Source organism: Bos indicus, chromosome 15 (assembly GCF_029378745.1).
Source record: "Bos indicus isolate NIAB-ARS_2022 breed Sahiwal x Tharparkar chromosome 15, NIAB-ARS_B.indTharparkar_mat_pri_1.0, whole genome shotgun sequence".
Lineage (NCBI taxonomy): Eukaryota > Metazoa > Chordata > Mammalia > Artiodactyla > Bovidae > Bos > Bos indicus.
Window position 1 is genome coordinate 42,543,137 of NC_091774.1, and position 20,164 is coordinate 42,563,300.

At 36.8% G+C, this 20,164-nt stretch overlaps 1 protein-coding gene across 2 annotated transcripts in view; it reads left to right on the forward strand.

The window, feature by feature from the left end:
• The window catches only part of RNF141 (ring finger protein 141), a 36,688-nt gene extending 16,699 nt beyond the window's left edge, over nucleotides 1–19,989 (forward strand). For both annotated transcript variants that reach the window (XM_019975127.2, XM_019975128.2), the window contains exons 4-6: nucleotides 5,332–5,513; nucleotides 11,674–11,781; nucleotides 17,177–19,989. In XM_019975127.2, the coding sequence (XP_019830686.1) occupies nucleotides 5,332–5,513; nucleotides 11,674–11,781; nucleotides 17,177–17,327 (441 nt within the window). In that variant the 3' untranslated portion in view covers nucleotides 17,328–19,989. The remainder of the gene's footprint in view (nucleotides 1–5,331; nucleotides 5,514–11,673; nucleotides 11,782–17,176) is intronic.
• The last annotated feature ends 175 nt before the right edge of the window (nucleotides 19,990–20,164 follow it).

Sequence of the window (20,164 nt, forward strand, 5' to 3'; positions counted from 1 at the left end):
TTATATTATTTTCATCTGTCTTGTTAGATCAAAACCTTGGAGTCATCTTGACTTCTCTTTTTCTTATACCCACCCCACGGTCAGTGCATAAGGAATCCTGTTAGGTTGCTCTTCAAAAATATATTCAGAATGTGACCAACTCTTACCATTGTTGCTACTGTCACCTTATTCCTCACAACCATCGTTTCTCACTGGGATTATTCCAGTTGCTTTCTAACTCATCTCCTTGCTTCTCTGCCCTTGTCCCCATTCTATGTAGTCTCAGATCAACAACCAATCTATTCCACTCATAATCTGAAGTGAAATTAGGTCTTAATATTCCTTGGCTCAAAACCCTCCAGTGACTTGCCATGTACTTGAGATAAGACCCAAAGGCATTACTGTGATCAGCCAAGTCCTGTACATTTGGCCCCACCTCAGTCCCGAACCTCATCTTCTACCAGTCTTCCCTCTCTCATTTCGTTCCAGCCTCCCTGGGCTCCTTGATGGACCCTGTGCTTCTTGCCAGGTTCACTTCTTTTTTTTTCTAATTAATTAATTTTTTTATTGAAGGATAATTGCTTTTCAGAATTTTTTTGTTTTCTGTCAAACCTCAACATGAATCAGCCAGCCATAGGTATCCATATATCCCCTCCCTTTTGAACCAGAGCCCCTGTTAGAGTTTCTTAGCCATACAGCAAATTCCCATTGGCTATCTATTTTACATATGGTGATGTAAGTTTCCATGTTACTCTTCCCATGCATCTCACCCTCTTCTCCTCTCACCCCATGTCCATAAGTCCATTCTCTTTGTCTGTGTCTCCTTTGCTGCTCTGTAAATAAATTCTTCAGTAACATTTTTCTAGATTCTGTATATATGCGTTAGAGTACGGTATTTATCTTTCTCTTTCTGACTTACTTCACTCTGTATAATACGTTCTAGGTTCATCCACCTCATTAGAACTGACTCAAAGGCATTACTTTTATGGCTGAGTAATATTCCATTGTGTATATGTACCACAATTTTTTTATCCATTCATCTGTTGATGGACATCTAGGTTGCTTCCATGTTCTAGCTATTGTAAATAGTGCTGCAGTGAACAATGGGATACATGTGTCTTTTTCAATTTTGGTTTCCTCAGGGTATATGCCTAGGAGTGGGATTGCTGAGTCATATGGTGGTTTTATTCCTAGTTTTTTAAGGAATCTCCATACCATCTTCCATAGTGGCTGTATCAGTTTACATTCCCACAAACAGTGCAAGAGCATTCCCTTTTCTCCGTACCCTCTCCAGCATTTATTGTTTGTAGACTTTCTGATGATGGCCATTCTGACCGGTGTGAGGTGATATCTCATTGTAGTTTTGATTTGCATTTCTCTAATAATGAGCGATGCTGAGGATCTTTTCGTGTGTTTGTTAGCACATGTATGTATGTGTTCTTTGGAGAAATGTCTGATTAGGTCTTTTTCCCACTTTTTGATTGGGTTGTTTGTTTTTCTGGTATTGAGTTGTATGAGAGCTGCTTGTATATTTTGGAAATTAATCCTTTGTCAATTGTTTGATTTGCTATTATTTTCTCCCATTCTGAGGGTTGTTTTTTCACCTTGCTTATAGTTTCCTTTGCTGTGCAAAAGCTTTTAAGTTTATTCAGGTCCCACGTGTTTACTTTTTTTTAAATTTTCATTACTCTAGGAGATGGGTCATAGGGGATCTTGCTTTGATTTATGTCATCAAGTGTTCTGCCTGTGTTTTCCTCAAAGAGTTTTATAGTTTCTGGTCTTACATTTAGGTCTTTAATCCATTTTGAGTTTATATTTGTTTATGGTGTTAGGAAATCTTCTAATTTCATTCTTTTACATGTAGCTGTCCAGTTTCCCCAACACCATTTATTGAAGAGACTGCTTTTGCCCCATTGTATATTCTTGCCTCCTTTGTCAAAAGTAAGGTACCCATAGGTGCATGGGTTTATTTCTGGGCTTTCTATCTTGTTCCATTGGTCTGTATTTCTGTTTTTGTGCCAGTACCATATTGTCTTGAACAAGACAAGGGTGTCCACTTTCACCACTGTTATTCAACATAGTTCTGGAAGTCCTAGCTACAGCAATCAGAGAAGAAAAAGAAATAAAAGGAACCCAGATTGGAAAAGAAGAAGCAAAGCTCTCACTGTTTGCAGATGACCTGATACTGTACATAGAAAACTCTAAAGATAGTATCAGAAAATTACTAGAGCTAATCAGTGAATTTAGCAAAGTTGCAGGATACAAAATCAATACACAGAAATCACTTGCATTTCTATATACTAACAAAAATCAGAAAGATAAATTATGGAATCAATCCCATTTACCATTGCAACAAAAGAATTAAATATCTAGGAATAAACTTACCTAAGGAAACAAAAGAACTGTACACAGAAAATTAAAAGACACTAATGAAAGAAATCAAAGATGACATAAACAGGTGGAGAAATATTCCATGTTCCTGGGTAGGAAGAATCAATATTTTGAAAATGACTATACTACCAAAGGCAGCCTACAGATTCAGTGTGATCCCTATCAAATTACCAATGACATTTTTCACAGAACTAGAACAAAAAATTTCACAATTCATATGGAAACACAAAAGACCCCAAATAGCCAAAGCAATCTTGAGAAAGAAGAATGGAGCTGGAGGAATCAACTTTCCTGACTTCAGATGATACTACAAAGCTACAGTCATCAAGACATTATGGTACTGGCCGGGTTCACATCTGCCTTTGCACTTCCTATTCTCTTAGCCTGGAGTGCTCTTTCCCCAGATACCCACATGACTCATTCTTGGACCGCTTTAGTTCCTAAATGGTACCTCTGTGAGGCCTTCCCTGCAACCTTTCAGCATTTTCTCTCCTCCGTTTAATATTCTTCATAAGACTTATTTCCATCTTATGTATATTTTGTCTCTCCAACCTCTAGAGGAATCTTCGTGAGGGCAGGGATTTTTATCTGGTTTTTATACACGTGTCACTAGTGCTAGAGCAGTAGTACCTATATAGTACCTGTAACATCCACATAGTGGACACTTGGTAAACATTTGTTTTGTAAGTCCTATGATTATAATAATTATAGTTTGTAGTGAATATAACAAAAAAGTAGACTCATGGATGTAAAGAAACTGTTGGTTGCCAGTGGGGAGAGGAAAAGAGGAGGGGCTATATAAGGCTAGGGGATTAACAAGACTAACTATAAGGTGTAAAATAAGCTATGAGGATATATTGTACAATACAGGGAATATAAATAGTTTTATAATAACTATAAATGGAGTATAACCTTTAAAATTATGAATTTTTAAATTGTATACCTATAATTATACATCAACTATACTTCAGTTTAAAAATTGCAGTTTGATAAACTTTGCTATTAAATACTACATTTATGTGAATTATTCCCTAATTTCTAATGAACTGTGCATTTCCAAAGGAAGACTGGCTCAGTTTCCTCAGCTCTGAAAGTCTTTTTTTGTTCAGTTCAGTCGCTCAGTCGTGTCTGACTCTTTGCGACCCCATGAATTGCAGCACGCCAGGCCTCCCTGTCCATCACCAACTCCTGGAGTTCACTCAGACTCACGTCCATCAAGTCAGTGATGCCATCCAGCCATCTCATCCTCTGTCGTCCCCTTCTCCTCCTGCCCCCAATCCCTCCCAGCATCAGAGTCTTTTCCAATGAGTCAACTCTTCGAATGAGGTAGCCAAAGTACTGGAGTTTCAGCTTCAGCATCATTCCCTCCAAAGAAATCCCAGGGCTGATCTCCTTCAGAATGGACTGGTTGGATCTCCTTGCAGTCCAAGGGACTCTCAAGAGTCTTCTCCCCACCTAAATTCCAATCACCTGTAATTCTATTTGTTCTCTACCCATGTATAATCTATTACAAAGAATCTTACACATTTGCATCTCCAGATAGATTCTTAACCTTCCCCAAACTGAATCAATTTTCTATTAGAAATGGTTCTTCCATTTTCACAATATGGAGTCTGATTCATACTTGACTCTCAACTTTTTTCTTTTACTGTCTTCTCAACTAATAATAAATGCTAATTACAACTGTTATTCTTCAAAATATTGAAATGTTGCTGTAACATGTTTTTTAATATAATCAAACCACTTCACTTTCTCATGTCCCCAGTTCCAGCAATACTTTAAAAAACTTTCATTTACAATTTTAAGGTCTACTCTATATCTCTCCCTCTATTCTTCATTTCTTTCTAAATGCTTTCTGATTTTTTTTGTTCCATATACTTTGATATGCACTTAATAGGTTTCATACTTCAATTGCATTTAATAGTTCCCACTGTCTTCTGTGGTATCTCCTGTGTTGACAGGAAGTCTTTCACATCTCTATAATCTGTCTCTGATTATTTAAAGTTCTTTATCCGAGAATATGATGCCCTCAATCCTGGCTTTGCTCATTTGAAGAGAGAATGTATGCCATACTACATACTTCCCAAGACAGATGAAAACAATATTGTCTCTTCTTACCTATTATCTCACACTTGCCCCCAATACCTCCTCACATTAAGAATGTAAGCTAGGGGCTTTGTTGGTGGCTCAGTGGTAAAAAATCTGCCTGCCAGTGCAGGAGACATGGGTTTGATCACTGATCTGGGACAGTCCCACGTGCTGCAAAGCATCTAAGCTGTTGCACCACAACTACTGAGCCTCTTCTCTAGAGCCCGGAAGCTGCAGCTACTGAAGCCTGCACACCCTAGAGCCCACGCTCTGCAACTCAAGAGTAGCCCCTGCTCGCCACAAGTAGAGAAAAGCCCATGCAGCAATGAAGACCCAGCACAGCCAAAAATAAAATAAATAAATAAATATTTTAAAAAGAATATAAGCTAGACATAAAGCGGTTACCTAGCAATTAAAAATAGATTTTATTATAGTTTTCTTGCTTCAGTTTGTAAGTGTTGGTATATAATAAAACTTAAGATATTCAAGAAACTAATCTCTTTCAGTTATAGTAGAATGGCAAGTGGTTGTTGGATTCAAATAAACCTTTAAGAAATTCTTTAAATAAATTAAAAGGATTTATCTCTAAAATTCATTTTTTAAGTCTGGGAAAATTGCCTGACCTCCACTACTAAATAAGTTGATGCCTAATCAACCCTACAGGTTATTTTGACTATCACATGAGAAAATATTGTGTGTTTTGAACCCTGCAAACGTAGAGGAAGTGACATTATTCATTTGCTCAGACTATTGCTCTCTTTTTAGGTAATTTGCAATCTTTGTTTCCTAGGTGACTAAATAATTGTTCCCCTTTTGGGAAAAAATCAGTCAAAGATTATCAACTTTTTTTTTTCATTTTCTTTGTATTTTTAGATTAACAAAAGCAGTGGCATTGTGGAAGCATCACGGATCATGAATTTGTACCAGTTTATCCAGCTTTATAAAGACATCACAAGTCAAGCAGCAGGAGTATTAGCACAGAGCTCCACCTCTGAAGACGCTGATGAAAACTCAGCATCTGTAACATCTTGTCAGGCTAGTCTTTGGATGGGAAGGTATGCAGTGCATAAATGCCATGTTTCTCTTGTTTTCCAACATGCAAACTACTGAATATCACAGTAATATTTTTGCTAATGGTCTCTGTGACTTCTTAAATCACATTACTTTTTGTCTCAGATGGTATTATATCCCAGATCTGCTTTTGGACTATTCTGTGTTTCAGGACATTGTTAGAGTGCCACATTAAAGAAAAACTAAAGTGATTCACATGTTTCTGTCAACCCAGTTTCCATGAATCTACTCAACCCGCTTGCATTTAATGACAAGGTATATAGTTAATACCCTCTTGTAATACTCATTTAGGATCTTAGACAATCAAAGCCCTTCAAGGAATTAGGTCCAAGAATCTGGTAAAACCATTCCAGTTTTTCTTAAAGGTATCTGACTAATTGGAGCATTACTGTTGTAAATATTGGCTCCAGGACTTGGCAGTCCATTCTGGAATGGACAAGTAGTTGGTGCACATATTGCATGTACTGAGTTACCAGAAGGAAGTGAGGTCAGCCAGCATTTTCTGTGATGGTGCTTGTTTACTCAGGCCTAATATATTATTGTTCTATCTAGACTTTCTTTTCCTTCTCCATAATGCTTTTGGCATGTGAATGCACCCACCTGTTGCCATTTGACAGCCATGACCATAATTTAAATTTGTGAATGCCTCACTGGAAAAAGGCTTACGTGGGTCTAGACATGTTGACATCCTGTCTTATTGTCAAACAGGGTAGACAGCACAAATCAGTATTGACAGTATCTTTTACCTTAAAGTTAAGAATATGCTTAACAAGAACTTCATTTTTATTGCTCCATTTGCAATTGCATTTTCCGATCCATTCTTAACCAGCTGGTTTCCAAATACTATGTTGTAGTAAAATTGTATTTTAAATTATTCTTTCCTGTTTGTCTTTAATAGGATTATTTGGTTTTCTAGGCTTGGGCAGTACAAGTGTTACTGATGAAATGCCAAATGAGTTTGAGTATTATAGGTAGCATTTAGGCTTATCTTTCCTGTATTTTGTTAAGTTAATCTTTCAAAGACAGACATCTGATTTTCTGTTTTTCATTCCTTTCCCTCTTCAAAATGGTGATTTTTTTTAAGTATTTTAAAAGTTGAAAATAGCATTTAATAGTAAATAGTATTTACTAGTCTCTGTGGTAGAAAATGAAAGTAATACTTTTTTCGTATTGCAGTCATCTTAATGAGGAAGGTAAGAGTGTTATCCCTTTTCATGTGCCCTCTAGACTGGGAAACTCAATGCGTAATTGGTAGGTTAGGGCTGCTGCTTGCCTTTGTATATTTTGGGTTTTTGTTTTTTTTTATACCCTGATATACTTAGTTCATAGAAAAATAGAGTTTTCAGATTGAGTGGGATCTTGGGAGGTATTTATTTGATTCAGTCTTATATCTGCTACCTATTTCTAGTAGTATTTTATATTTACTAAATACTTACAGAGTATTAGGCATTGTGAGGAGTGCTTTACATGTATAAACTCATTGTGCTCTGTGCTTAATCACTCCAGTCGTGTCCAACTCTTTGTGACCCCATGGACTGTAGCCTGCCAGGCTGCTGTTTCCATGGGAATTCTCCAGCACAAATACTGGAGTGAGTTGTCATGCCCTTCTCCAGGGGATCTTCCCAAACCAGGGATCGAACCCAGGTCTCCTGCATTGCAGGTGGATTCTTTATCATCTGAGCCACCAGGGAAGCCCTTTTAATAAACCCATTAAATCATAGCAATCCCAGGGGAATACAAATATTGGTTCATTGCAGATGTAGCAACTTGAGGTTTCGACAAATGAATGACATGGCTAGAAACTGGTCTAGCGGAGATTCACATTCAGGCCTGTCTGGCAGTACAGCCATGCTCTAATCTCTGCATTACTAGTCCCTGGTGCACGAAGATCCTGTACTGCAGTGCTTCTTAAACTTTGATGTTCGGTGGTTTTGAGAAAAAGCTTGAGATTCTGTCAAGCTCTCAGGTGTTGTCACTACTGCTCACCATGGATAGCACTTTGTGTAGCGAGACTTACCATATTTAGCCAAGTGGTAGTCCAGCTTGAACGTGAACACCTGCAGTTGTGTGGGACTCACTGCCTCAGAAAGACAAGGTTTTTGATACACAAATGGCTTTAATCACTGTGTAATTTTTCCTTTTGCATAATTTTCCTTAGAGCAAAATCTGGCTCTCCAAAGCGGCAAAGCACAGATTCTAGAAGCAAATTGCCTGTGTTTAAATCCTGGCTTTACTCCTTACTGTGTCACTTTGGACAAGTTATTAAACCTCTCTTTACTCAGTATCCTCATCTTTTAAAAGAAAATGACAGTAATAAGATCTACTTCATAGGACTCTTGAGAGTTAAGTGAGTTAGTATATGTAAAATACTTGGAACAGTGCCTGGCTCATAAAAATATATATCTATAAAAGTTAACTATCATTGTTACTAATTATTACTGTTTTCTACTAATTTCAGTGACAGTACCCTCTGGAATTCCACCACACAAGTCTGTTTTCTCTCAGTCAAAGACTTGAACACACTAATCAAATTCTCACTGAGCCTTTTGTTCTCCAGGATAAACCTCCCCAGTTCCTTCAGCCTTTGTTTATATTGGTCTCTTCTATATTCCAGGGGCTTTCCTGGATGATCTTTTATCTGTAAATTTGTTTTTCAGAGTAGGGGGACAGAGAACTGAATTCTCCATTCTACAAGTGGTCTAATAAGGACAAACAGCAAGCCTTTCTCCCTCCTTCTTCTGGTAACTGTACTGCTAGGAAGGTAGCAAAACAATCGAGTGAACGTAGTACGACTTCCGTTGGCTGCTTCTGCATCTCCTCCATCCAGAACGCTGTTCTTTGTGGCCCTCTGCTCCTCAGTTTTAAACTCTAACCTTCAAAACCCTGTCTGTCACCCTTTATGGATTCAGTTATATTCTTTGCTACTGACAACCAAGTCCACATCCTTAGATATAAACTGTAAGCTCCTCAAGGGCAGAGACCCCAGCTCCTTTGGATCTGGCACAGTACATAGCACCTGGTTGTTGTTCAGTCACTGAGTTGTGTGTCTTTGCGACCCCTTGAACTGTAGCATGCCAGGCTTCCCTACCCACTGTCTCCCGCAGTTTTCTCAGGCTCATGTCTTTTGAGCGGTGATGCCATCCAACCATCTCATCCTCTGTCAACCCCTTCTCCTGCTCTCAATCTTTCCCAGGGTCAAGGTCTTTTCCAGTGAGTCGGCTCTTCCCATCAGGTGGCCAAAGTATTGGAGCTTCAGCTTCAGTATCAGTCCTTCTAATGAATATTCAGGGTTGATTTCCTTTAGGATTGGTTGGTTTGATCCCCTTGCTGTCCAAGGGACTCTCAAGAGTCTTCTGCAGCACCACAGTTGAAAAGCATCAGTTCTTTGGCACTCAGCCTTCTTTATGGTCCAACTCTCACATCTATACATGACTACTGGAAAACCCATAACTTTGATTATACAGACCTTTGTTGGCAAAGTGATGTCTGTATTCTCTAATATGCTGTCTGGGCTTCCCAGGTGGCACTAGTGGTAGAGAACCTGCCTGCCAATGCAGGGGATATAAGAGACTTAGGTTCAATCCCTGGTTTGGGAAGATCCCCTGGAGAGGGCATGGCAATCCATTCGAGTATTCTTGCCTGGAGAATCCCATGGCCAGAGGATCCCGGCAGGCTATACAGCCCATGGGGTTGCAAAGAGTCGAACACAACCAAAGCGACTTAGCACGCACAGGTTTGTCATAGCTTCTCTTTCAAGGAGCAAGCATCTTTTAATTTCATGTCTACAGTCACCATCCACAGTGATTTTGGAGCCCAAGAAAATAAAGTCTGTCACTGTTTCTACTTTTTCCCTATCTATTTGCCATGAAGTGATGGGACCTGATGTCATGATCTTAGTTTTTTGAATGTTGAGTTTCAAGCCAGCTCTTTGATTCTCCTGTTTCACCCTTATCTAGAGTCTCTTTAGTTCCTCTTCACTTTCTGCCATTAGAGTGGTATCATCTGCATATCTGAGGTTGTTGATATTTCTCTCAGAAATCTTGATTCCAGCTTGTGAGTCATCTAGCCCAGCATTTCACATGATGTACTCTGCATATAAGTTAAATAAGCAGAGTGACAATATACAGCCCTGACATACTCCTTTCCTAATTTTGAACCAGTCAGTTGTTCTGTGTCCAGTTCTAACTGTGGCTTCTTGATTCACATACAGGTTCTCAGGAGACAGGTAAGGTGGTCTGGTATTCCCATCTCTTTAAGAATTTTCCAGTTTGTTGTGATCCACATAGTCAAAGGCTTTAATATAGTCAATGAAGCAGAAGTAGATGTTTTCCTGGAATTCCCTTGTTTTTCCTCTGATCCAACAGATGTTGGTGATTTATCTCTGGTTCCTCTGCCTTTTCTAAATCCAGCTTGTATACCTGGAAGTTCTCAGTTCATGTACTACTGAAGTCTAGCTTGAAGGATTTTTAGCATTACCTTGCACCTAAAAAGCATTTAAACATTGAAATAAATAGATATAGAAAAATACATTAGATCCACACCCATCTAGGTTTTCATTCAGTTTCCCAATTTCAATTCAGAAGCTGCCCTCTTTTATGCATTGCTGAAGCACAGCATTTACTCTGTTACCACATCCTAATGATTTGTCTTTTGTAATGCCCCTTAGACCAGGCTTAATTATGTCCCAGGTGAAATACTGAAATAAGGATCTAATTGGTGTTCCTCTCTCTAGACTGTCCCTCATACTGCTCTCCCAGTTGATATCCTAAAGCACTATTTCCAATGGGGGTTCACTTTCCCCTTGATTAAAGTCTATCAAAACAAATTTAAACTTACTCTTTTGACATACAAGGATCAGATTATCTCTGCTATACTTAAGCAGTCTTTCATACCAGCCTGCTTGATAGACACTTTTCCCTACCTGTTTAGCTTTGTTTATTCACATTGAATGTCCTCTATCGAAATCCTGTCATTTTTCTGCCTTATCTTTCTGACAAATTTGAAATATACTTTCTTCCTTCTTTACTTAGCACTTACTACATGTAATACACATTTGACATTTGCTTATTTTCTATATACAAATTGACAGATTTTAAAGTAGTATATCAGTGTCTTACATACAGTGGTATAAGCACAGCCAGGAATAAAAACATGTTAGAGGTAGTTTCTACCGTTAAGAAGCTTATAGTCTAGTGGCTATACTTTGGAACATTTAATTTTTGTATAATTATAAAAGCAATACATGCTTGATGAAGAAAACCTAAACATTACAGAATAGCACAAAGATTAAAAGCAAATTTAAATCACTCCAAGAAATACATATTGAGAACCTAAGACAAACTCCTTATGAGTTTACAGTTTATGGATAGACTAACCAATAAACAGCCAATAAAATGCAGTATTTAAGACCTTTATTTAGTTGAGGAAAATGTTGGTTTTTGAGAGCATAGAGAAGATGGTATCTTGAGCTGAGTAACTGAGGTTGGAGTTTGTCAAACTCACAAGGGTATTCCAGGAAAGGAAACCACCACCTCCAAAGGCGCTTGGCTCATTCAGGGGCATCTAAATTGTGGCTGGAGTAGAAGGTTGAACATCTCTTTTCTTCCCAAGATGGAAGAGCTCTTTGAGGACAGATACTTTGCATTCTGTCTCTTTCATATTTCATATAGCACCTGAACCTTAAGACTAAGCTGTTCTTTCATTTATATGCCCATTAGCTGCAGCAGCACAATATATAGACCCTGATGGCAGGGCCCATATTTTAGAGAGCTTTATATCCTGCATGGTGAATAAATCATATTGGTTGAATTCATGTGTAAAAATTCAATATGATTAAAATGGGCTAAGTTATTTTCAGAAAGACCTGAATATTTCCAGTTTTAGTCCATATTTTCTTTTAAACCATCTCAGGATTTATCTTTTATTTAGTCTTTTCTCTATGAAATTTCCCCTCTAGTACTTCTTCCCTAATATGTTTGCTATCCCTAAAATACAGGTTATTTTACTCTGATACTGCATGAGTCATGTGCTTTGTGTTGAGAGCACATACATCCTTGTTTACGCTTTTTAAACCAATGGAAAGAAAGTTTACAGCACAGTGACAACAGAGAATATCACTGCTCCAGCTCATTTTTCCCATTGCAGGGTAAAGCAGCTGACTGACGAGGAAGAGTGCTGTATTTGTATGGATGGTCGGGCTGACCTTATCCTGCCCTGTGCTCACAGCTTTTGTCAGAAGTGCATTGACAAGTGGTAAGTAATCTGCCTTCATGGGGTAGGCCAAGGTCAAATGGGGAAGTGTATATGAATACACTTCAAAAAATGCAAATATATTATAGTTAAGTATAAGAGACTTTGTTCTTTAATACTTTGGATTTTATGACATGCCTCTTACTGCTTAAAATATTTTTATACATAGTCTATAATGTGAGGATGTAGCTTAGTTTTGACAATTTACTTTTGCTATAAAGAGGTTTGTGCCTGATTAAAGTCTAGAATCAAACATTTTTCCTTTCCCTTCCATTTTTTTCCTCTTTTCTACATTTTCCATCCATATGTCATCAGAATAATATTAATCCTTGAATATTGGACCTGAGGAGAACTTTAGAGAATGGCTAGTCAAGCTCATTATTTTACAAAATAAGAATCAAGCATTTAAGAAAATTTATCATTGACATACAGTAAACTATATATAAAGTACAATTTGACATATGTATATAATCATAAAAGTCATCCTCACAATTTAGATAATGAACAAATCCATCACCCTCAAGTTACCTCTTGCCCACTGTAAGGTCTCCTTCCCCCAATCCCTTCTCCTAGTCCCCAGACAACCACTAATATGGTTTCAGTCACTCGCTATAAAATAATTTAGATGTCCCATACAGTATACACTCTTTTTTGGTCTGGCTTCTTTCGTTCATTATAATTTTTTCAAGATTTACTTTGTTGTAGTATGTATCAGTAGTCCCTTGCTTTTTATTGCTGAGTAGTATTCATTGTACGAATATACTGCAGCTTCTTTATCCATTCACCTTTTGATGGACGTTGGGTTGTTTTGAATTTTTGGCTGTTACAAATAAAGCTGCTGTATACATTTGTGCTCAGCTGTTTTTATGGATGTACATTTTGGCTTTTACGTTGGATAAACACCTACAAGTGGGATGGCTAGATCATATGGTAGGTGTATGTGTAACTTTTTAAGAAACTGCCAGTTGTTTTCCAAAGTGGTTGTGCCATTTTACACTCCAGTGTATGAAAGTTCCAGTTGCCCTACAACCTTGCCATACTTGGTATTTGTCATTCTAATTGCAGCCATTCTAATTGATGTGTAGTGGTATCTCATTGTAGTTTTAATTTGCCTTTCCCTGCTGACTGGTGGTGCTGAGCACTTCTTATGCTAATTTCTATACGTATCTATATGTATTTCATCTGTGGTGAAATATTCATTCAGATTCTTTTGCCCATTTCTTTTTTAAAAACTGTATTTTATTTTTAATTGGAGGATAATTACTTTACAATACTGTGATGGTTTCTGCAATGCATCAACATGAATCAGCCCCAGGCATACGTATGTCCCCTTGCTCTTAAGCCTCCCTCCACCTCCCTCCCCATCCCACTCTTCTAGGTTGTCACAGAGCACCAGTTTGAGCTCCCTGCGTCATACAGAAAATTCCCACTAACTGTTTTACATACGGTAATATATATATTTCAATACTACTCTCTCGATTTATCCCACCCTCTCCTTCCCTGACTGTGACCAAAAGTCTATTCTTTATGTCTGTGTCTCCTTTGCTGCAGTGTTCACTGAAGCACTGTTTACAATAGCTGCCTAGAGTCCATCAATAGATGAATGGAAAGAAGTTGTGATACATATACACAGTGGAATATTAGTCAGCTATTAAAAAGAATGAATTTGAGTCAGTTCTAATGAGGTGGATGAACCTAGAGCCTATTATACAGAGTGAAGTAAGTCAGAATGAGAAAGACAAATACCATATATTGATGCATATATATGGAATCTAGAAACATGGTACTGATGATCCTACTTGCCCATTTTTTTACTTAGTTGTTTTTGTATTAAGTTTTGAGAGTTCTTTATGTATTATGGACACATGCCCTTTATCAGATATATAATTTGCAAATATTTTCTCCCACTCTGTGATTTATCTTTTCATTCTCTTAAGAATGTCTTTCAAAGAGTAGAAATTTTTAATTTTTATGAAGTCCAGTTTCTCAATTTGTGATTAATGAATAATCATTTGAGTGTCATATCTAAGAAATCTTTGTTTAACCCAAGGTCACGAAGATTTTCTTCAATTTTTTCCTTCTAAAAGATTTATTGTTTTTAGGTTTTACATTTAGGTCTAGGATCCATTTTGAGTTAATTTTTATATGGTGTGAGGTATGGATCAAAAAATTTTTGTTTTACCCTAATGGCTTTCCAGTTGCTCCAGCACAGTTTTTTGAAAAGACTGTCTTTTCTTCTCTAAAATTGCCTCTGCTCCTTTGTTGAAAATCAGTTGTTCAAACACAGGTGAGTATTTCTGGACTCTTTTCTGTTCCATTGACCTATTGTCTACTTCACACCAATATCATACTACTTTGATTAGTGTAGCTTTGTAAGTCTTAAAATCAGGAAGTATTAGTCCTCCAGCTTTGTTCTTTTTCAAAGTTGTTTTGGTTTTTCTAGATCTTTTGCGTTTCAGTGTGAATTTTATAATCAACTTTATAATCAATTTCTACCCAAAAAAGTCTGTAAGAATTTTGATTGGGATTGAATTAAATAATTTGGGGAGTGTTAAGTCGGACATAGTGACTAAACAATAATAAAACTTCTTAACAATATTAAATCTTCCAACCCACTTCTCACAATGTTTCGCCATTTATTTGAAAGTGAAAGTAAAGGTCACTCAGTCATGTCCAACTCTTTGTGACCCCCATGGACTATACAGTCCATGGAATTCTCCAGGCCAGAATACTGTGGGTAGCCTTTCCCTTCTCGAGGGAATCTTCCCAACCCAAGGATCAAACCCAGGTCTCCCACAGGTCTTCTTTAATTTCTGTCATCAATCGTAGTTTCCAGTGTTGCATATCCTTGACAGATCTATCCCTAAGTATTTTATAATTTTTATGTTACTTTAAATGTTATTTTTAAATTTCAATTTTTGATTATTGTATTTCTATATACTAGAAATAAGCAGTTTTGTGTATCAGTCTTGTATCCTGCAACCTTAATAATGATTGATTTATTAGCTCTTTTTTATAAATTCCATAGAATTTTTTTGAATGACAGCAAAACCTTTTTTGAGAGAGATTTTTTCTGGATATAACATTGTAGACTGATAATAGTTTTTCTCTCAGTACTTTAATGACATTGCTCCACCATTTTCTTGCTTACAACATTTTCTATGAGAAATCTGCTCTCATCCTTATCTTTTTTCCTCTGTAAGGAATGTGCCTTTTTTCCTCTGGCTGTTTTTAAGGTTTTTTCCCCTTCATCTCTGACTTTCAGCAGTTTGATTTTGAGGTGCCTTAGTTTTCTTCATGTTTCTTGCACTTAGGATTCATTGAGCTCCTTGGATTTGTAGGTGTATAGTATCATGAGTTTTGGAAATGTTTCAGCCAGTATTTTCTTAAACATCTTTTTCTGTTCTCTTTTGTCCCATGTCCTTCTGGGACTCCAGCCACTGATGTACTAGACCACTTTTGCACACCTCACATACTATTTTCCTTCTTTTTTGAGTCATTTTCTCTGTGTTTAATTTTGGATAATTAATACTGCTATATCATTTCAAATTCACTGATTTTTTTTCCTGCAGTCTATTGCCATTAATCCCACTCAATGTATTTTTTTATTCAGATATCTTAGTCCTCATCCAGAAGTTCAAGTTTTTAATATCTTCCAGTCTCTGCTTAATATGTGGTCTTTCCTCTAGCTTTTTAAGTATATGGAATATAGTTATCATAACCTTTCATTTTCTTGTTGCTGATTCTGATGTATCTGTCAATTCTGGATTAGTTTTGATGGATTGTTTTCTTCATTTTGGGTTGTATTTTTATGCTTCTCTGTATGAATGGTAGTTCTTAGCTGGGTTCCAGACATTGTGATTTTTTTACCTTTTGGGGTACTGGATATTTTTGTATTCCTGTAAATATCCTTGAGCTTTGTTCTGGGATATAGTTACTTGGAAACGGTTTGATCCTTTTGAGTCTTGCTTTTATGGCTTGTTAGGCAGGACCAGAGTGATGTTTAGTTTAGAGCTAATTATGCCCTGCTGAGGCAAGCCTTCAGAGTACTCTACCCGATGCTCCATAAATGAGAAGGTTTTCCACTCTGTCTGGCAGGAACAGGCAATGTCCAGGCCCTTCGTGAGCTTTGGTTACTGTCCCCTCAGATCCTTTTGAGTGATTCCTGGGCTTGAGTAGTTTCCTGACTTGCACACACTGATCATTACTCTGCTGAATGTATCTACAGGGACCTTCAGTAGACTCTGGGATTCTCCCTTTGTGTAGCTTTCTCTTGTCCAGCACTTTACCCTATGAACTAGTTTTGTCTTGGCGTCCTAAGATTCTCTGCTCTTGTCTTGTCAACTCAGGGAGTCTACCAGGCTCCGTCTCAGTTTCCCCTGCTCTCTCTCTGGCATGGGAACTCTCAGAGGCAGTGAGCTGGGTAATTATAGGGCTCACCTTGTTTTGTTTCCCATCTCTCTGGGATTATAATCCTTTGTCATCTTGTGTTTAGTGTTGAAAACCATTATTTCATGTATTTTGTCCAGTGTTTAAGTTGTTTTAAGTGGGAAGATAAATCTGGTCCCTTGGCCAGAAGCAGAAATCGACTATTTTAAAATTGTGACTTTTGCGCACAGAAGAGCACAGATAATTATCTTAAAAACTATCTCTGAAGATCCAGAAATGAATCTGAACAATATATGTCAGCTCTACTTTCACATTTAGTTTTTAGAACAGATTTATACATTTTTGCACAGAAGCCAAAGAGCAATTAACTACTTTTAGGTTTCAGATTTCACTGAGCAATAAAGAGAAAAATATTTTCCCTCTGTGACATGTTTCTGGCTCAAATATGCTATTTTTAAAATTTCCAAAGTAATGTTTGACAAGAGAAAAAAATCCCTTTGGAAAACATAATCTTATTTAAGTGATTATATATAAGCTCTTTCCTCCCCCCAAAATTATTCTGCATGTAAAGTTCATTTTATTTTAAGCCTTGAATGCTTCCATTCCATTGTTTATAGCAGCAAAAGATAGGAAAAAATCTGGATGTCCTTCCTTCTATGGGAGATAAGTTAAATGAATTATGGCCTAACCAAACAGTGTATTTTGAATAGGCAGCTCTAACATGTGCTGATACTTGTTAAAAAGAGCAGTGATGTGTAGACACACACAAGCTGGTCAAGGCTAGTCTATCTCTAGAATATATAAAAAACTGAAGAATATATAAGAAACTGGTTAACAGCGGTTGCCTCTGGGGATAATAAAGATTAGGGTAGGAGGAAGAGATGTATTTTTCACTATACATTTTTATGCTATTTCCTTTTTTAAAAAAATGTACATGTATTACATTTCAAATTCATTGTTTTAAACAGAAAAAGAAAACAAACTATTCTTTATTTGATTTCTCTAATAGGAGTGATCGACACAGGAATTGCCCTATTTGTCGCCTACAGATGACTGGAGCGAATGAATCTTGGGTGGTATCTGATGCACCCACTGAAGATGATATGGCTAACTATATTCTTAACATGGCTGATGAGGCAGGCCAGCCCCACAGGCCGTGACCTCCTGGTGAAGTGTTCCATTGCTGGTGTGGGCTATACATACTTCAGTCATGGGGAAAGAGGGCAGGGATATTGTAGCACAGACACAGCAATTCCCCCCCCCACCCTCTTATTTTTGCTATTCTGACAGTTTGTCCTTTTATTTTGATAAACTTTCCCTGTCTTCCACTTCGGATAAACTAAAATTTGCTACCATTTTAGACTATATTTTCCTATTATTTATCTGTTCTAATACATATTAGGACTAATTGCTCTTGAATTCTTTGCTGAGTTAACATTTCCGGGGGCTTCTGAAACACTGTTACTTTTCAGGGCAAGAGTATTCTGGAATCTATTTAGTTAGGTTTAAAATAAACCTTGAATTTTAAAAAGTTGTAGCCATGTGAGAGAAAATCTTAACTGAAAATGTATAATACATCAGAGTGCATGTTACTACTTAAATTAGTCTTTCTGCTGGGATCTAAGGAATATGTATGCCCCCTTGTGGTTGCCTATTGCTCTTTTAATAGTTTGTACTTGAAATAAGCCCTAATTATTTCCTAACTTTAACAGTGTGTTTTGGAACTACATGTTTTTTAACTTAAGTGTTTTCTCCCCCCATGCTGTGTAACTTGGGTGAAGACTATGAATTAGGGCAGGACTTTGCCTTGTAAATGGATTTCTGCTGGGGAGTCTTCTTGGCTATTCTAGAAATGCTTTCTTACAGCTGGGAAACTGTTCTAAATAGCTTTTGGTAATACTTATTCATCCTGGAGATTCAGATGGAAGTTTTTCTTCATCATAGACCCTAAATTTTATGTCCAAATTATGATAAGTCTTTAACATTGGTTATGGTGCTTTTATTTTCTTAATTTGAAGGCATCTTCCTGAGGTCCCAGAGTCTTCAAATTTCTTAGATTAAGAAAATAGTATGTAGCCTTTTAACCATATGTACACAAAACACCCCTGAAAATTAGGAGATGACTTGACTTTCTCTTTCACTGCATTTCATTTGAAACGCCAGGAAAGAGTATAGATATGGTGTTCAGCAGCACTTGAGCCATTTTTTAAAATTTTTGTTGATAAAGTAAAATTTTATTTTATGCTATATATTAACATTTCAGCATATAATAAACTAGGGCCTGATGTCTTTAAAAGTGTTTTAACATTCCACATAATTTTCTGATTTATTATTGGTATGTTACTATTTTCTGAAATACCAAAGCATACAATTTAAGTTGCTGCTTATTGACAGCAGAATTTTTGGATACTGGGGACTTTAATCAGAATGCAAATTAAGTAATTTTTAGGAAAAATGTCTGACCAAATGTAGCTTGGATTTTACCCCCTAATATAGTACTAATAATTGGTTTACTTTCCTGATGGAGGCAGCTGTTTATACAAGAGGAGTACTGGGGTCTCTGTCCTATCGACCTGGCAGTGCACTTGATGGCTGTGAGACCTGAGAAAGCCCCTTCCTCTCGTTTGCAGGCTCTTTAGAAACAGACTTTATCTGTGGTATTCACACTTTCTTTCAGCAGCAGAACTTTTTTCCCAAGTAAAAATTATACTCAAAATCCCTACACACACGTGCTGCACACACACACACACACACACACACACACACACACACACACACAGTACCCCCCAGTACCCCCCTACCCCACCCCTGCTCTATCATTTTCTCATTATACATTTCCGTATATAAATTTATGTACCACAGTAACTAAATATTTATGAAGTCAGCCAACAAAAACATGTTAATGCATGGTGATTACAAGTATATTGGAATTTGACGAGTAACACAGTTGCATGATGGGACTTGTTATTTTTTTTTTTTTTATTTTTTTTCCAAAAAAAATTCAATTAAATCCAAGTCAAAATCCAGACCTCTAATTCTCCTCTGTTCCCCAGTACTCCATGGAACATATTTTGAAAATTTTGAGATAAAAGTCTTTGGAGATTAAATCTTCTAAAATATGTTCCATGGAGTACTATTTTATGACTTTGCTGAGTCTCATTCAGATTGCCCAATTTAAGAATGTTTCCGAAAATGAATAAAATTCCTTCATAGATTTTTGGATCTTTCCAGGTATAGCCAATGATTTTATCCCCCAGAATCCTTCACCTTTCAAGGAATTATTTTTCATAGTGAGCCCAGTGACTTGATGTTGCCCAAACCTTTTTATTTTCCAATATAAGCTCCAAGACACTAACTGATACTGTGAAATATATTTTTACTAGCCTTATCAAATAAATGAGCACAGTTTTTTGCTCACTCCATTAAACTGGGTAATAATTCTTTAGATGTGAATGTTAGGTAGGTTCTACTGTAATAACTAATTGCAAAAGTTGTAAATTTGTTTAATGGATGAAATGTGTACTTTTTGTATTCTGTACAGCTTGTCTTTTTTAAATATTAAGTACTTAAATGCACTTACTATGATAGGAAATATGTGTGCCTTCTAGGATTTATGAAGCTGTTTCATGAACTCTTAAGAAATTTGTAAGTTATAAAGTTTCCCTGTCTTAATAACAAAGGTTTACTCATAATACTGTAGAACTTTAGTTTGAGAAAATGGATTTGACTATGTACTGAATTTAGAAGTTGAAGATAATAGTATCTGTTTTGTTTTTGGGGCAAACTGATGTATTGTGCAATAAATAATCTTTAGCAATTAAATTTTAGGTAATTGAGATTTTTTATTATGTAGTTTCACGTTTTTATATACCAAGTGTTTATATTCCTTAGAGGACTGTTTTGTGTTGTGTTCTGGCGGATTGTGCTGTTTTTGTGCTATGTTTTAAAACACTTCAAATTAGACTCGATTTACTTATACCTAATATAGGTAATAAGG